This window comes from Taudactylus pleione, unplaced genomic scaffold (genome assembly GCF_031769625.1).
Source record: "Taudactylus pleione unplaced genomic scaffold, aTauple2 ptg000190l, whole genome shotgun sequence".
In the NCBI taxonomy this organism is placed as follows: Eukaryota; Metazoa; Chordata; class Amphibia; order Anura; family Myobatrachidae; genus Taudactylus; species Taudactylus pleione.
Genome location: NW_028284592.1, coordinates 6,310,625 through 6,330,045, shown reverse-complemented (window position 1 = coordinate 6,330,045; position 19,421 = coordinate 6,310,625). Strand labels below are relative to the sequence as shown.

Genomic DNA, 19,421 nt, shown 5'->3' with positions numbered 1-19,421 from the left:
TTTGGACCAAGTCTTGCCAGGACGCGTGGGTCGGGGACATCATTATTCAGGGGTTGAAGCTGGATCTTCAGATCCAACCTCATCCTCGTGTTTTCACAACCGGTTTGCCGGCATCTGCGAACAAACGGGTTGTTATACAGGAGGCAATAGAAAAGCTACTGTCTTCTCAAGTAATAGTGCATGTCCCTATCCACCAGCAGGGTCAAGGCTTTTATTCGAGCTTGTTTGTGGTTCCCAAGCCGGATGGCTCGGTGAGACCCATTCTGTACTTGAAACATCTCAATACTTATTTGCGGACTTTCAGGTTCAAGATGGAGTCCCTGCAATCTGTCATTGCAGGGCTAGAGAGGGGCGAGTTTCTCATATCCTTAGACATAAAGGATGCTTGTCTCCACATACCCATTTGGCCTCCAAATCAGGCATTCCTTCGGTTCGCAGTGCGGGCCTCTCATTTTCAATTCCAGGCCTTACCTTTTGGTCTTTCATCAGCACCAAGAGTATTCACGAAGGTCATGGCGGTAATGATGGCCCTTCTTCGGATACAAGGGGTTACTATCGTCCCTTACTTGAACAACCTAGTCCCCAAGCCTCCGTCAGTCTCTCAATTACTGCAGGACATCCAGGTAACACAGAGTCTGCTGTTGCAACACGGATGGATCCTGAATTACCAAAAATCTCATCTGCAGCCTACACAGTAGAGCACAGTACACAGTAGAGCAATAGGTATTTCTTCCGCAGGAAAAAGTCACCTCCATCCAACACATGGTGCGATTAATACTGCGTCATTGCAGGGTGTCAGTGCACCTGTGTATTCGCCTTCTGGGAAAGATGGTTGCGTCCTTTGAGTCCATCCAATACGGGAGGTTCCATGTCCGTCCATTCCAACTGGACCTCCTCTCTCAGTGGTCAGGTTCCCAACTCTTCCTTCACCAGCAAGTTCAATGTCACCCAGGGCTCGGACATCTCTCATTTGGTGGCTGAATTCCTCTCACCTATTGGCAGGCAAGAGGTTTGCATTGTGGGAATGGATTCTCCTCACCACAGACGCCAGTCTGAGAGGATGGGGGGCAGTGACTCAGGGAAGCCACTTTCAGGGCCGCTGGACTCTGCTGGAAGCAGTACTGCCAATAAACATTCTGGAGCTAAAGGCCGTGTTCTATGCTCTTCAGGTGGCACATCCTCTGTTGAAGGGCCAGGCCATCAGAGTGCAATCCGACAAAGCCACGTCTGTGACGTACATCAACAAACAGAGCGATACCAAGAGTCGGTCCGCCATGAGGGGGGTAAGCCGCATTCTTCTCTGGGCAGAGGAATATGCGGTAGCGATATCAGCAATTTTCATACCAGGGGTAGAAAATTGGGAGGCCGATTACCTCAGTCAACAGGACATTCATCCGGGAAAGTGGATGCTCAATCCACAGGTCTTCCAACAACTGATTCAGCGTTGGGGTCTCCCTCAGGTAGATCTTATGGCGTTGAGACTGAACCATCAAGTGCTCCAGGACAAGAGATCCATAGGCAGTGGCGGTGGATGCTCTAACAGCTCCTTGGCGGTTTCAGTTTGTCTACCTGTTTCCACCACTCCCACTCCTTCGTCGTCTGATGCAAAGAATCAGATGAGAAAGGGTAAAGGTTCATTTGGTGGCTCCAGACGGGCGTGGTATTCCAACCTACGTGTTCTACTGATAGACGACCCATGGCCTCTTCCTCTGCAAGAGGATCTACTGCAACAAGGTCCGTTTATTTATCAGGACTTAAAGCGGCTTCTTTGACGGCGTGGCTGTTGAAAGGGCTATCTTAAGAAAGAAGAGTATCCCTTCCAGGGTGATTCCTACTATGTTAAGGGCTAGAAAGGAAGTTACCTCTAAGCACTATCATCGTATATGGAAGGCATATGTCGCTTTGTGTGAATGCAAGTGTGCGCCTCCGTCAGAATTCAACTTAGCCAGGCTGCTTCTTTTTCTACAGGCTGGTTTATCAGCAGGTCTTCGTCTGGGATCTTTACAAAGTTCAAGTATCGGCTTTGTCGATTTTCTTTCAAAAGCGACTAGCATTATTACCGGATGTCCAGACTTTTCTATAAGGGGTTGTCAGATTACAACCTCCGTTTGTACTTCCTATGGCCCCATTGGATTTAGATTTGGTCCTCTCTTTTCTCCAATCTTCCCTATTTGAACCTTTACAGACAGTGGAATTAAAATTTTTATCATGGAAAGTGGTTCTCCTGTTGGCACTCGCCTCTGCTAGGCGTGTGTCTGAGCTAGGGGCGCTTTCTTGTCATCCGCCTTACCTCATTTTTCATGAAGATAGGGCTGAGCTACGCACGCAGTTATCCTTTTTGCCTAAGGTAGTGTCTGCGTTTCACATCAACCAACCGATCGTGGTTCCGGTGTTTAAAAAGGATTCTTTGGCTTCCAGATCCCTAGATGTTGTCCGGGCTCTTCGGATTTATGTTGACAGGACGGCATCCCTCCGGAAGTCGGACACGCTGTTTATTCGATATGATATGGCGCGGCCGGGCTGGACGGTTTCTAAGGCTACTATTTCTAGATGGATTCGTTTGAAAATCAGACCAGCTTATCTGGCTGCATCAAAGCAACCACCTACTTCAATCACAGTGCATTCTACGCGCTCGGTGGGTCCTTCGTGGACGGCTGCCTGCAGGGTTTCCCTGACCCAGCTTTGTCGAGCAGCCACTTGGTCGGGCCGGCATACTTTTACAAAGTTTTACTGTTTTGACACGTTTGCGCCATCTGCTACACAGTATGACTGTGCTGTTTTGCAGGGTTCTCAGCGCTCTCCCGCCCGGGATGTGAGCTCTGGAACGTCCCCACTGTACTGAGACTCCAGTGTCCCCTAGTGGATGAAGGAGAAAACAGGATTTTGGTACTTACCATTAAATCCCTTTCTCCGATTCCACAGGGGACACTGGACGCCCACCTGGCGCTGTTCCACCTGCATTTGTTATTGTTCTGCCAGGTTTGGACAGTCAGTTTTTTTCTTCAAGGTCTGCTTGATTTGTTTGCATATTTGCTTGTTGTTTATGTATGTTCTAGTTCTCTTCTCCTGTTATTCTATATTCAGCTCTCCTCGGGCACAGTTTATAAAGACTGACTTGTAGGGGGTATAGAGGATGAGGAGCTAGCTACTATTCAAATTTATTAAAGTGCCAGCTCCCGGTTATCCCACATCTATACCCCACTGTACTGAGACTCCAGTGTCCCCTGTGGAATCAGAGAAAGGGATTTAATGGTAAGTACCAAAATCCTGTTTTTGTTTTGTGCATTTATGGAGCTGGGGAACTCACAAAATAGAAATAACAGTAAAAATATAAAAGGCTAGCATTGGCAGAACAGGGAACCTTGTGAGTAGCTCCACATGGTCCATCTATTTGGATTAGCATTGGAGTTATGATACTTCAACAAACTTAAATGACATATTTGTCCTTGCATGTTTCTGCAAGCGCTAAATTTATTTAAGCCTATACAGCAAAAAAGAAGACCAATGTCACATAATCATAGTACGCTTTATATACTGTACCTGCATGAGATGGACAAGGAGGAACACAGCTATCTTCTGTTAATACTCGTACAAGGTTTTCACACTGTAGGGCATTGTTGTGGTATACTACGCTGGTACATGATGTTCTGACTAGTTTCTGCATGACTCCCTATGCAGTTTTTTTGTAAATATCACTTTTTTGTACGTGTAGCTCTTATTTCTTAATGTTCCAGTGCACATTTTTTCGTCTTTGTTTTCCTTAATTTTATTGACAGCTTAGTGACCTGAAGTATTTTACATCTTAACCTTTTCTTATCTGGAGGTTTTTTAGTCTATTGTACTTGTTTCTTAGGGGTAAATTTACTAAGATTCAAGATGGTCCCGATTTTCGTGATTTATATCGCTGGTACTCGCCAAAATTCTGTGATTTAATCCCTTTTTTGTTAACCAAATTTACCAACAGGCGATTTGAGGCTAAACGACTTTGCCAATGGTGAAGCAGAACGAGATATCTCTCCCGAGTAACTCGTTTTACAGGAGATTACTCACCCGAGATTGCAGTGTTTTCTCTTGCAAATCTCTCTCGAGCTTGCAGCCAGCACATATCAGTGAGATATGTGCTTGCTGCTCTTGTGTTAAGACTTGTAAAAAATAGATAAATGTTTTTATAAAAAAATGACGTGAGGTCCCCCCCAAAACACTAACCACCCTTGGGCTTGCCAGCCTGTCCTGGTTCTTAATTTACAGGGAAAAAAATGTGTAGAGGTCCACTGTAAATTACGAACCAGCAACAGGCAGCAGGGACAGAGCTGGTTTTAAATATACGGAGAAATAAAATGACGTGAGGTGCCCCCGTATATTTAAAACCAGCCCTGGACCCTTTCTAACGGGGGACTGATTCCACAGCCAGAGGTGTCCTTTTACCGGGCCCCCCAGCCGCAGCATCAGCCCTGACCGTTAGTCAGCCCAGGCCAGGGATCCCTGGGGAGTTGGTGACTCCCCCAATAAAGGGGTCACCCTCTCCAGGGCACCCCTAGCCTATGCTGATAGCCCAGGGCTATCCCCGCCACCCCTGAGTGTTGAGTGGCGGGTTGATAGTGTTAGGTGTAGTGTAAAAATTGTATTTTCATAATTGTCTTTATAGTGGAACTACAGGTCTCAGCAAGCCTCCCCCGCATGCTGGTACTTGGAGAACCAGAAGTGCCAGCATGCGGGGCATTAAGGGCCCACTGGTACCTGTAATTCACCTGTAAAGAATTGTTAATAAAACACACAACACACCGTGAAAATAAAACTTTATTGCATCCATAAACACACTTACACATACTCACCTGTTTCCAGATGTTCATGTGCCCTTGTCAACGTAAAGTATCCCAACGAATTACCTGTAAAAAAAGATCCAATACTTACCTTTATGTCCCTCGATGTTCTCTGCAGAAATGGGCTCCGGATACAGTGTAACAACATGCTTCTGCATGCTGTTACACTGCGCTAATGTCAGCTCGTGGGAAATATCTGACATCAGTCCCGGGCCGCCAGCCAATCAGCGGTGGCTCACATTAGTGGCCGCTCATTGGCTGGGACCCACGTGGGCTTAGCCAATGAGCGGCTCCTCCACATGGGTCCCAGCCAGTGAGCGCCCGCTAATGTTAGCCGCCGCTGATTGGCCGGCGGCCCGGGACTGATGTCAACTCTTTCCCATGAGCAGACATAAACACAGTGTAACAGCATGCAGAAGCATGTTGTTATACTGTATCCGGAGCCCGTATTGGATTTCTGCAGAGAACATCGGGGGACATAAAGGTGAGTATTGGATCTTTTTTTACAGGTAATTCGTTGGGATACTTTACGTTGACAAGGGCACATGAACATCTGGAAACAGGTGAGTATGTGTAAGTGTGTTTATGGATGCAATAAAGCTTTATTTTCACGGTGTGTTGTGTGTTTTATTAACCATTTCTTTATAGGTGAACTACAGGTACCAGTGGGCCCTTAATGCCCCACATGCTGGTACTTGTGGTTCTTCAAGTACAGGTTGAGTCTCCCATATCCAAATATTCCGAAATACGGAATATTCCGAAATACGGAATATTTTTAGCATGACTGAGAAAGTGAAACTTTTGCTTTCTGATGGTTCAATGTACACAAACTTTTTTTAAAGCACAAATTATTAAAAATATAGTATAAAATAACCTTCAGGCTGTGTGTATAAGGTGTATATGAAACATAAATGAATTTCAGGTATGTACACAAACTTTGTTTGACCCAGAAAATGATTGAATATATTTTATAATATTACCTTCAGGCTGTGTGTATAAGGTGTATATAATACATAAATGCATTCTGTGTGTATTTTGGGGTCCCATTCCCAAGATATCTCATTATGATATGCATATATTCCAAATTACGGAATATTCCGATATCCAAAATACCCCTGGTCCCAAGAATTTTGGATATGGGAGACTCAACCTGTACCAGCATGCAGGGGAGGCTTGCTGGGACCTGTAGTTCCACTGTAAAGACAATGATGTAAATTCTAATTTTTACACTACACCTAACACTATCAACCCGCCACCGACCACCCAGGGGTGGTGGGGATAGCCCTGGGCTATCAGCCTAGGCAAGGGGTGCTCTGGAGAGGGTGACCCCTTTATTGGGGGGCCCCAACTCCCCAGGGATCCCTGGCCTTGGCTGACTAACTGTCAGGGCTGCTGCTGCGTCTGGGGGGGCCCGGTGAAAGGGCACCCCTGGCTGTGGGGGAACCTCACATCATTTATATGGGGGAACCTCACATCATTTTTTCTCCATATATGTAAAATCAGCTCTGTCCCTGCTGCCTGTTGCTGGTTCGTAATTTACAGTGGAACTCTACACATTTTTTCCCTGTAAATTAAGAACCAGGACAGGCTAACAAGCAAAAGGCTGGTAAGTCTTTTGGGGGGGGACCTCACGTAATTTTTTTTTAACAAATTAACCCTATTTTAACCATTTACAGAAAGAAACATACACAGATCACAATAATTTGTGTATTTTTCTGACCATCTCGCGGCTCAGGGGGTTGAGAGTTTGAAAAGTGCTTTTTGGCAGAGCGTTTGCACCCATCTCACCCAAGCTTGTCATCCCGATTTTTGGTAAATTTGAGAGATGTATGTTTTAGGTGAAAAATACTTCCGATTTGGCCCGATGGTGATTTGATTTGAGACTGCTATCTCACCTGAGTTTTATGAGTGAGATGAGAGAAATCTCTCTCTAACTCACCCGACTTTACCTTTAGTAAATTTGCAAGCAGGAAAACTATCAATTAATCACCCAAGATGGTCATCTCGACCTATCTCGATTCTTAGTAAAGAAAAGTAGTAGTGCTGCGCTCATGTATTAGGAAAGCAGCTCAATTTATATAATATAAAGATGAAATAAAAGTTATCTTGAGCGCTGTAGAAAGGGAATGGGGAATAGGGATTGTCAATAGTAAGGGTACACAGAGGAAAGTAATGGAGGTTAGTGAGAGGGAGGTAAAAACAAAAAAATGTAAATAAACACAAACAAAATAAAATGAGTGTGAAAAATGAAAATAAAAAAATAATAATAAAGACAAAATAATGGAATAAATGAGTCTACAACATATGTGAAGGTCTGAACAATTGCAACATATAATAGCAAGTCACTATTCTATACAAGCCGATGTATATAGCCTTTTGTGGAAAAATATGGAGCGGATCTTGTGTTTATTTACATTTTTTTGTTTTTACCTCCCTCTCACTAACCTCCATTACTTTCCTCTGTGTACCCTTACTATTGACAATCCCTATTCCCCATTCCCTTTCTACAGCGCTCGAGATAACTTTTATTTCATCGATTCTTAGTAAATTTACCCCTTACATTTTTACATTACATTTGTAGTACCTGGAGTTTTATTTTATACTTGATTGTACAAGTGAATTTGATAATTATTACTAAGTGGGTAATAGATTTCTCTTGTTGTAGGAGGCTGAAACTCATATACATTTAATTCAACACTAAATTTATTTAATGTATAGGGAAAAACTGTAACAGTGAATGAATGCACCCTAAAGGTGAATACACACTATACAGATATATCTGCAGATCAAGTGATCTGCAGGTATATCTGCAGATGATGGTTGTTCGTACACACTGAACAACCATCATCTGTGCCTGCCTGCAGGTCCCGGCGACCAGGGGGCGTGTCCCGGTGGACGAGGGGCGTGTCCCGCCCACCTCCTTGCGGCTGCCGCTGTGTGTGTGGGCGGTCTACCGACCGCCCGTACACACCTGCAGATGGACAGATATGTCTGCAGACATATCTGTCCATCGGCTGTGCAGCACAGCCAATGCGATATGTCGGTGAAAGCCGACGTTCACCGATATATCGCGGGTACACACTGCCCGACGGGAAATCAATTATAGAATTAGCGTTCACTCTAGCTCCGGCGTGAGGCAGGGCGCCGGAGCTAGAGAGGGCACTTTCGTGCGCGCGCCTTTGGCGCGTGCGCGACCGAGAAGGGGGCGTGGTCATCGAAAGGGGGTGTGTCTATAAGACGCGTCCCCTTTTCGTCACTCTTGGGGGCGTGCCCGGCACTTACGGACACGCCGGGCAGCCCCCAAGCCCTGCAGACAGAGAGAATAGATGCCGGGCGCATGCGCCCGACATCTATTCTCCGGCGGTGACCGGGTCACCGAACATTTCTTCACCCGCGGGACACTGCGACCCTCGGGTGAACACGGCTCCCGCAGGCTGTTAGGGCAGGGCGCTTTTTGCCCTCCTTCTGGAGGGCAGGGCGCTTTTTGCCTTCCAGAAGGAGGGCAGGGCGCCGCGCCCCGCTAAAACAGCCTAGCGGGAACGCTATAGAATTATAGACACTGGAAATCAATTATAGAATTAGCCCTAATAGAAGTATTTTGGGTTCTTAAATTGAGTCAAACGGCTGTTATATGCATATTTGGAAAAATGATAAAAAAGCTATTTTTTTTGGAAAAAATAATTACTGTAGTTGAATTGGGAGTACATTAAAACGGGTGCTAGTATATTTTTGTGTCTATAAAGTGCAGTTTTAAAAATAGTTAAAAATACACCTCCTGCAATCCTAAAAACACCTGTCCCATCCATACAGCCTCCCCAAAATACCTGACCCAGTACTTTAAACCCATTTTCCAACACTTTTTATATTTTCACCCAAAAAAAATGACATGTCATTATTAGGGGAATTAAGCTAATTTAATATTTTTTGCCTAATTAGTCATTAGGGGGGAATGTGAAAAAGGGTTCTGAACCAAGTCCCCACATTTTTAGCCAAAAATAGGGATTTTGCACATTTTATCACCTGCTCTGAGATGGGTAAAACTTTTCGCCGGTTTCTGTCTATGGAGTTTTCGCACAAGCGAACACTCCGGCAGTTGGATAGCGCGATACACACTTGTGTGCGAAATGTTCACACCTGCGAAAGCTTTTCGCCAAATGCGTCTTTTCGCACCTAATTTAATACATCCCTATATGTGATAATATCCTGATAACCTCTAATACCTCCAATCTCCAAAGTTGTCTGCTTGATATATATGTATATGTGTATCTGTTTAGAAGATTAGTTCCATGATCAGATTTATTATATATAGCAACTGTATTTCTATTATTATTTTTTCATCCTAATTATTACATTTTTAATATGTTTATATTTGCTACTATTTTTCTATGCACATAACTTATTCTTCATTTTTATTTATTATTTATTTTTATTTTCATTTTATCTATTTATTTATATTTTTAATGTTATTTCTCTTTCTATTGTTATAACTGACATATTTCAATATATATATTTTGTAACACAGAAAGAAAGTATCTTTCATCAACAAGTCATATGCTCCCAGCCTATTTACATTTACTCAATTTTTTATGCTTATGCTTTTCTCCTATAATTGCAAATTATTACATTTCTAATATGTTTATATTTACTACTATTTTTCTATGCACATAACTTATTCTTCATTTTTATTTATTATTTATTTTTATTTTCATTTTATCAATTTATTTATATTTTTAATGTTATTTCTCTTTCTATTGTTATAACTGACATATTTCAATATATATATATTGTAACACAGAAAGAAAGTATCTTTCATCAACAAGTCATATGCTCCCAGCCTATTTACATTTACTCAATTTTTTTATGCTTATGCTTTTCTCCTATAATTGCAAATTATTAAATTTCTAATATGTTTATATTTACTACTATTTTTCTATGTACATAACTTATTATTCATTTTTATTTTATATTTTTATTTTTGCTTTTTATTTTCATTTTATCTATTTGTTTATTTTTATTCTTATTTCTATTTCTATTGTTATAACTGACATTATATATATATATATATATATATATATTTTTTTTTTAATAGGACATAACCATGCACTTTTTCTTCTTCCTTTTTTCTTTATATTCTAATATATATTTTTCACAATGGAGATATATATAATGTAAGCAGGAGCATATCACGCATTATATAGTGGATACAAAGTTACATTTACCTAATCAACTGGCAACAAATCACGTCTCAAGCTCCTCACCTGCAAGTGGTCATTATGATTATAGAGGCATATAAAGAAGGCATACGGGAGTGAGATTTATTACCTTTGAGGAAACGGCCAGTTTACTTGAGGCCGAGAAACGCGTTAGCTTCTCCCACCCGTTACTGCCTGTATTTTAGAACTCTTTATTGGCAACCAGTCCGCAACATTTAGTTGGACTTTTCAACTCCGGAGCACCACACGGTGACATACTGCATGAATGGTGGTGACGGCAATAACATTGCAGCCGTGCCATACCCGGAGCTCATTACAGCGGAATTCAATTTGCAGCTATACACCTCTTTCCCGACCGGAATCAATCACCTAAGACACAGTATTGTGTCCTCAGCTACACCGCTCACAGACACCGCCATTGAGTGGGTAAGCTAACAGGATCATTATGGATTCCCCCACAGAGGGACACGTATAGATATACGAAGACTGCAGGAAATTATTTTTGTTGCAATAAGAACTCCAGCTCCATTACTTTAACATCTCTTAAGGTGCCCACACACATACCGATGTCCTCACGATACGATTTTATACGATATTTTTTTTTCCCTCATGAACTTTCACTGGAGCTCCCTTGCCTTCGTGATCACGATTTGGAGTTAAAAATGTCCAATCTGACTAAAGATCTATCTTGCAGCCAATGCATTGTATCCCAGATTGGCTAATCTGCCCTACAGCACGGCAGATCAGAAGATGCGATGTACGACGAGCGGGGACGCGCATCGGCATCGTGCTTGTGTGTATAAACTCACGATTTGTACTTTTTTTACCTGATTCGTCGTCACGATTCGTCGAAATCGGCCAAATCGTGTAAAATGTCGCTATGTGTGTGGGCACCTTTAATGTAGAGACTTTAACTTATTTTCTGCACTATGGAATTTCCATTCTGTTTGTGGACATTGTAACACAGAAAGAAAGTATCTTTCATCAACAAGTCATATGCTCCCAGCCTATTTACATTTACGCAATATTTTTAATGCTTATGCTTTTCTCCTATAATTGCATTTTTTTTCTTTGTTCTGCTGTTCGTTTTTAATGTTCATTTTATATATTGACATTTATAAGATTATGATTACTATATAAGTGGTTTACATCTTAAGATTCATTAAATTAACCCTGCGTCAGGCGCACCTCTGGGACTCTCAGGTTCGGGTGCCTGTTATAAAATCGTCATTAGCACCTAATTAACTCAATTCTAACGTTCTTAAAGTGATCAGTGACCTTCATTAGAATGTACAAAGAGAGAATATATGGAAATCTAATTCACAAAACCACATTTATTAACCTTAAAGCAAGTAAAACAAAAAATACTAAATTTTAAGAGGCGCAGTGTGCCTTAGAGGCCACTCTGGACAAACCTACTTATTTCCGCAAAATACCCACAACCTTAGTAATTTTCATTCATAAAATGAGCAAAATACACAAAATTGTGAGAAAATGAAAAGAAATACGTACCTTCAAAAGTCAGACGAGTTTGGGTGCAATGAGCCTGAAAGGCCAGGAAGGTCACTACTGCACTCCATGCAGGCGGCAGGAAAACTGACAGGGGGGGTTTCAAACAGCACCTAGAGATAGGAAGGTACTAGGAGGGGCAGGCCCCTGCGCAACCTTGCGGCGGGGAGATGAGCGAGAACAGCTTTGTGACGCCTGTCTGGCCAGCTGCGCCTGACGCAGGGTTAAGGGTTAATATTTACCCTATTTTTACAATTTGATTCTGTATTTCCTATGTCTAGTTAGCGCTCCCACATTTCTGTTTTTTAGGTATATGCTATATGTTTTAGGGGCAAGCCATTCCCCTCAGTGGTGAGCTATTTTTAGATCCATTCATCAGTCACAGTTGTCTGGAGCGCCTAACTTTGGGTTTAACTTCCAAAGTTGGCTGATTATGATTTTGCAACTTTCAAAAATGGAATAGACAAATAAATGTGGATCTCATTGTTATACAGCCCCTGACATTTACCAAAGGAAATCATATTATTCTCTCAAAGCAGATACAGTATGGTGTGATTATGTCACCATGGTAACTGATTACATAACCTCATAAAGCTCTCGCATCTCATTAGTTACCAGTGGAACTTCCAGATTCAACATTAGCACTATAGATAGAAACATATTCTTCTGTATGCTAAATGTGGACCCCAATAGTAGAACAAGTGATGAAAAGATCCTTTAGCACCCCTGTTCCGGTTTTGTTCTTTTGCTGTACAATTGGCATCACAGCTTACATATTTATTTATTTTCTAGTCATAATTGATCATTTAGTTATGTCAGTGTTCATGAATTATGTTATATAATATACACAGATAAGATATAACATAATATTTCAAATGATTACAAATTGTATAGGAACTGTGATGAGCAGTTATATACAATATAAAGAGACAAATTAGGTCATATAGAAGGATTATACCATATAAATAAACACTGACAGGTGAAGTGAATAACATTGATTATTTCGTTACAGTGGCACCTGTCAAGGGGTGGGATTTATTAGGCAGCAGGTGTACAGTCAGTTCTTGAAGGTATATGTGCTGGAAGCAGGAAATATGGGCAAGCGTAAGGATCCGAGCGACTTTGGCAAGGGCCAAATTGGGATGGCTAGATGATTGGGTTAGAGCATCTTCAAAATGGTGTCTCTTGTGGGGTGTTCCTGGTATGCAGTGGTTAGTACCTACCAAAAGTGGTCTAAGGAAGAACAACCGGTGAACCTGCAACAGGGTCATGAGGACCCAAGGCTCATTGATGTGCGTTGGGAGCAAAGCCTGTCTGGTCCTACCCCACGGAAGAGTTAATTTAGCACATATTGTTCAAAAAGTTAATGTTGGCTATGATAGAAAGCTGTCAGAACACATTGTGTCGCAGCTTGCTGCGTATGGGGCTGCGTAGCCATACACCGGTCAGAGTGCCCATGCTGACCCCTGTTCACCGCCAAAAATGCGTACAAAGTTCTTACGAAAGTGTGATAACTCGACCATGGAGAAATGGAAGAATGTGGCCTGTCTTTTACATTATGTGGATGGCTGGGTGCATGTGTGTCATTTACCTGTGTTAGAGTTGGCACCAGGATGCATTATTGGAAGAAGGCAAGCCAGCTGAAACAATGAGATGCTCTGGTCAATGTTCTGCTGGTATTTCCTGGCGGTGACCTCTTTCAGCAGAATAATGCACCCTGCCACACTGCAAACAATGTTCAGGAATGGTTTGATGAACATAAGAAAGAGTTCAAGGTGTTTACTTGCCTCAAATTTCCTCAGATCTCAATTTGATCAAGTATCTGGGATGTCCTGGAAAAGAAAGTCTGAGCCATGGAGGCCCCACCTCACAAATTACAGGACTTAAAGGTTCTGCTGCTAATGTCTTTGTACCAGATACAACAGAACACCGTGGAGTTCATACCTCGATGGGTTAGAGCTGTTTTGGCGATACGAGGGGGACCTACACAATATTGGGCAGGTGGTTTTAATGTTATGACTGATGGGTGTATAATACTTATATTATACTATATTGCCTTATTTCTCTTTCCTCATAGCTGTAATATACAGACATATGAGATACAGAAGTCATGTATGATGTACATGAGGTATAGGGAGGAACTGTAGTACATATAGCCTCTGGTATACCTCTGTGTATTATATGTCTTAGCACATTATATAACACTCAGACTATATTATACCTCTGTGTATAAAATAATATTGCCTCTAGTATATCTCTGAACTTATTTGACTCTCAAGCCTGTAATACACTGTACCGTGTATTATATAACACTCAACCTCTATTGTACCTCTTTTTATTAACCCCTACCCTGTTGTGGGATTTTTTCAGTCCCATTCTGATTTTCTTGCACTCGTCACCTTCCAACATCAATATAACAGAGGTTTTTTGTGCAGTACGCTTACAATTAAGACATTGCAGTTTCAGAAGACAAAACACGATTTGTCCTATTGCTCTGTCTCACCCCATTCTTGATGAAAACTTAAAGGTTGTGTTCATTAAAGGACAGTTGTTTTAACTGTATGCAAATCTTCTGTAAGGATTACAAGCACATAATGGGCCTTACCTAGAATTTCAAGCAAATCCTTTTTGTGAACGGGTCTTGCGATGTTTCGCACTGTGGGCCTGATTCAGGCCCAAACGCTATCCGCAGTGCGTTCGCTATTGTCGATGGTTGCTACACTGCACATGCGTATGCATCACAGTGCGTGTGCGCAAACTACACTGTGCGATCACAGATCCCTTGCTCGCACAGCAAAACCAGCCCAGCAGAGTGCGTGACAGGAGAGGCCGTTTGTGGTGGTGACAGGTGCAGTCCAGTAAAAACGTGGGGTTGGAGATGCGAACACAGGCGTGCCTGAGTGTTGCAACGCCGTTTTAGAGGCATGCATAATTAACAGGCAGCGTCATAGTACACGTCACCAGCCATGTGACCACAAGCACTGCGTTCACATCCGATAGTGGTGTGGGTGTCTCTGCATTCGCTAAGGGGAGTCTGCATACACAAAGCGAACGCTCGTACAGGTAAGATGGGCGTGCTTATGCCTTGGCGAGCGATCACTCCCCGCCGCATCACTTTTCAATATTTGCATACGCATCAAGCGAGCGTACGCTCATAGCGACCAGGTCTGAATCAGGACCTGTGTATGTGTCCGAGCATACGCTATTATACTGCTTGTGTACACACTGACCAACATATCGGCCATTCAATTGAATGACCTATATATTGTGTGCACGTCAGCCAGTGTGTACAGACGATATGTCTGTGAACAGCATCGTTCACAGACATATCGCGTCGGCTGTGCAGAACGCCTAATGGCAGATATATCTGCACATCGTGCTGTGTGTAAGGGCGGCCAGCCAAACGCCCGTACACTTGCTGCAGAGGCAAGCGACTCTACCCCCGGCCAGCGGGACCCGCAGCTAGAACAACCATCATTTGCAGATATATCTGCAGATATATCTTTTAGGTATGTACCCACCTTAAGAAACTACAGGTGAGTCATACACATCTCAGCCGCATCTCCAATTTGCGACTGGATGCGTGTAACTGGGCTGCAACTGGACGTCCCCACATAGGATAAATGTTCCGGTGGATCCAGGGTTTGAACGCGTGGAGCAGAATTGCAAGCTATTCATAGTTGAGCCTACGCAGCTTCCACTGAGGATAGGTCTGGTGTAAATGCGCGCTGATAGTGATGACTTTTTGATACTGATGGCTAAGATGGATAGGGGCTGTGCGGCCACATAGATGTGGCCATCTCTAAATACAGGCAAAGATCCGAATTTATTTCCAAGCAGGCAATGTGGCTGCATTTGTGGCCGACTTTGTCCAACTCTGAATCCGGCCCAAGGTGTTGTGCCGACCAATTTCATAGTTCAATATTAGTGCCCAGAGGACAAATAGTGACACTTGTGGATTTTTACCAGGTTGTTTATTAAATAATCCAGGCACAGCACGCCACCGCCACAACACCACTGCGCTGGACAGACCACCGGGCAGCCAGCAGCACTTCTGATCACACTCTGCGCAGACCCAATGGGATGGTGGCACCACATCTGCTAGCAGGCAACCTCAATTGTACACTGGACAGTGAGGGAAGCGCTACCAGCTACCAGTAGTTAAGCATCCCTCCTAACACAAGTGCGGGACGCCGCCAACTGGGGGTGCCCCAGCACTTACATTAAGACTACTCCCTGTCCTCAAGTCTGTAGACCATAGGTCCAGCAGGGGTAACATGCAGGTCATTGAACCGCACGGTAAGGAGACCCCTGAAACTGTCTACCTACTTCCCTACCGAGGAGTAAGTCCTACCTCACCTCGTCCACAGGGGTGAATACATTCCCAATCATACTGTAAGATAATGCCACGTCCATCTGGCACTGATTCATAATACCATCTTAGAGAAGCAATGTCTCCTTCCATAAAATAGGATTGGCTACACTTTGTGTCAACTTACCACATAGCCACCCCCCCCCCCTACATTCCCCCTCCCCACCCTCTCTATCCCATCCTGCACCCACAATCCAGGAGCACACGTACCATTTTATTTATTCACTATACCAACAGTAGGACCAGGTACCCCTACTATACTCTGCAGCACTTACCTACCCTGAACCCCCCCTCTTCATTCCTAACCACACAAACTATACCCCCCACTCCCACTACACTTTCGAAGCGCGGCTCACCCCCACCTGATCCCCGTTGTAAGTAACTCCAATTACTACTTTGAATAGTGTCAATTAGAATTTCACCTCCAAGCTGAATTCATTGTATAGTATGCCTGCTCATTTCATTACCATTCAGTGAAGTGTAGAGACCATTGAATACATTTATATTCAAATTCATATTTATTGAATTTGGAGCATTCTTATTTGGTAAATCTAGTTTATAACTATTAACTTTGGCTAATGCAATGTATTTGTTTTCTGCAATAATTGCTTTCTTCACCTGTGGTAACTGGATCAACACATTAAGGAATTATGCAGATCTTTTCTTTGAACCTCACTATCTAACTATATATTCAGCCCCTGTACCCTAGAAAACAGCTGCTACCGTTCTGTCATTGTTTTTTCTTGTGTGTTATAGCATAATTAGCAGATTTTTAAATATTGTGTATATTATCTTATCTCTTGCAGAGAGCAGGATGCTTGTTCAGGATATACCTTCTATTACCAGCAGAGGGCATATGGACAGCACATCTGACTTTGTTGTAGACTCCTCTTACTACGGCAACTTCTATCAACCATCATTGTATCCTTATTACAATAACCTATACAATTATCCTCCCTACCAAATGGCTATGAGCTCTGATCCTGCAAGTGGCAGTGATATAGGTGGACTAGCTGCATCACCAATAAAGAACAGTCTCAGGAGTTTCTCATCTGCCTATGTCCCAGGCCAATCTGCAAACCAATGGCAGGTAAAGAAAAACAATCCCATAATATATTCAATTTAAAGAGAGATTCTTAAATTTCTTAAGAAGTGGCAGAGTGGCGCTTTGTTTATATTAGTGCTGGGAATTACAGATATGCGGTTCGGTTTTCCCGGCTCGGGTCTGCTGTAAATTCTGAACTCTTATTTAAAAGCAGGATCTCAGTTTAGGATTTCACGTAAACAGATCCAAATGACGTGTTTTAGCTGTTTTTTATCATTTTGAAAGAAATCCAAATCAAAACACTTGAGGGTGGTTTTGGCAATAACAATACATTTCAGGGTGGTTTTGCCAAAACATAGAAGTCCACGCTCATCTCTACTGGGAACTTGAGCGCTCTAAGGGGCATATGTATCAAAGCTTGATGTGAGATATATATCACCAACCAATCAGCTCCTAACTATCGTTTTTTAAACACAACCTGCACAATGTAAGTTAGAAGCTGATTGGTTGGTAATATATCTCACAATTTTATCTCACATCAAGCTTTGATACATATGCCCCATAGTGCCTAATTCAGTGATGGTTGCTATTAGAACTGCTGCTGCATCTTTGTCTACAGCGGTGGTACGAAAATATACAAAAGCCATAGGAGGCGTGCTGTGTAAGAAGACACCCACTGCAGTCATTGGCTTTGGCACCTTGGCATGCCTCAGTTTTGCGCAACGGTCCTCACCTCCCCTCTTCCCCCACACTGCATCTGGAGCCACAGCAGTATGGTGGCACATGCGCACTGCGGCTCTGGTACAGTTAGAAAATATCAGACAGCTGAGACCGAATCGGTCCGGCACCCGTCTCTGAATCAGCCTCATAGAGAATATGAACAGTAGTGTAACAGGAACTCTGCACTAACTGTGCAAGCAAATACAGTGTATAAGTGTTTCTATGGATAAAAAAATGCAAGAACACGTAGGAGCACCATTATACTTGCACACCACTATCCTTGGACTGGTGTGATTGCAAACAGTGGTGTCACTGGGATTGGTGACCCCCAGTGTGCCTAAACTGCCTGTTTGTGTTGTCCTTGCGCGCGCTCATGAAAAGGGGCGTGGCCTCATACTTGCAAAGCCATGCCCCCAGTTGTATGACTATTCTTCACGCTGGGTTACAGTGGGGATAATGCGCGCATGCGCACGTCCTCTATCACAGCTGCTTGGTGACACCATCCTAGGGGGTGACACCAAAATAGCATGTTAATAGGATGTCATCACCTGGTGCTGTCCGCACCCCCAAGAGAGGCTACTGATTGCAAATTAATAATGTTATGATCAGCAATATATAGCAAGCCTGCAGACTAAAACTTTTACCAATATTTTAATATGGTTTATAATTAGTTTGTTAGTGTAATTTAGAAACCTTTTGAAAAAACAGATCAATGTGTCGAGCTGTAAACATCCTGGTTACTCTGACAAACTCTCATTTTTGTGTCCTGCCCTTTAAGGGCCTGATTCAGAGGTGCACGCAAATCTCATTGTGACTGCAACGGATTCACGTACGCAACGGACTTGCGTTATCTGATGTCTAGTACACAGAGACGCCCACCTCTGGCATTTCATACCTATCGTTTACAATTACATACAAAAGACGAAACATTGGTCGCACTTTGCTACTGTGAGCAACCCTATGCTGTCTCAGAATGTTCGTCTCACCTAAGATGTTGGGGCCTCTCCAGCTGCTCTCATACTCACAGAGACTCACTAGGGCATACCCAGGAAACGGTCCAGACATGGCTGCGTTATTGTAGCAACCCCCCCTCCCCCCCGTTACCTCCCTGAAATGCTTATACTCACTTTGCTAATAAGTGCACATTGCATTTGCCCTCTCAAACTCAACGCCCTCTCACACTGGCACATGCACAGTAGCCAAAAATCGCTCCACTGCATCCAATATTGACGCTATGTCCACCTCTGAATCAGGCTTTAAGGCAGTGGTTCCCAAACTTTTTCCAATCACGGCGCCCTAGAGTATCAGCATTTTTTCAACTGCACCCCCTTATTCAAAAATTCAACAAAAATTAGTAAATTGTGCTTATATGCAACCCTTAAGTTCAGTTATGCGGTGGTTGACAGGGTTGCGTTTCTTTTGTCCACATATATTTTTAATTGGCAGCTATTAGCACTGGTTTTTGCCTATCACACTGACTAGAAAATCATATTATTTGGTACTGCACCATCAACCCGAGGCACCCCTGCAAGTGCCCTGAGGCTCCCCAGGGTGCCATGGCACCCAGTTTGGGAACCACTGCTCTAAGGGTTTCTCATACAGTTTATAATAAGTTCAGTGTCTGATGGGCACTTTTCAATCAACAACACACCTGAACAATGTAACAAACGATGCGATGATCGTTACAATATCACTAACAATCATATGATCATATGATCCCAGAACGCACAATTTCTAGCATA

At 43.0% G+C, this 19,421-nt stretch overlaps 1 protein-coding gene across 1 annotated transcript in view; it reads left to right on the top strand.

Moving 5' to 3' along the window:
- DMRT1 (doublesex and mab-3 related transcription factor 1) overlaps positions 1-19,421 on the top strand; it is a 170,507-nt gene that overhangs the window by 50,209 nt on the left and 100,877 nt on the right. Inside the window, exon 4 of the mRNA XM_088476640.1 lies at positions 16,721-17,004. Coding sequence (XP_088332766.1) covers positions 16,721-17,004 — 284 coding nt within the window. The remainder of the gene's footprint in view (positions 1-16,720; positions 17,005-19,421) is intronic.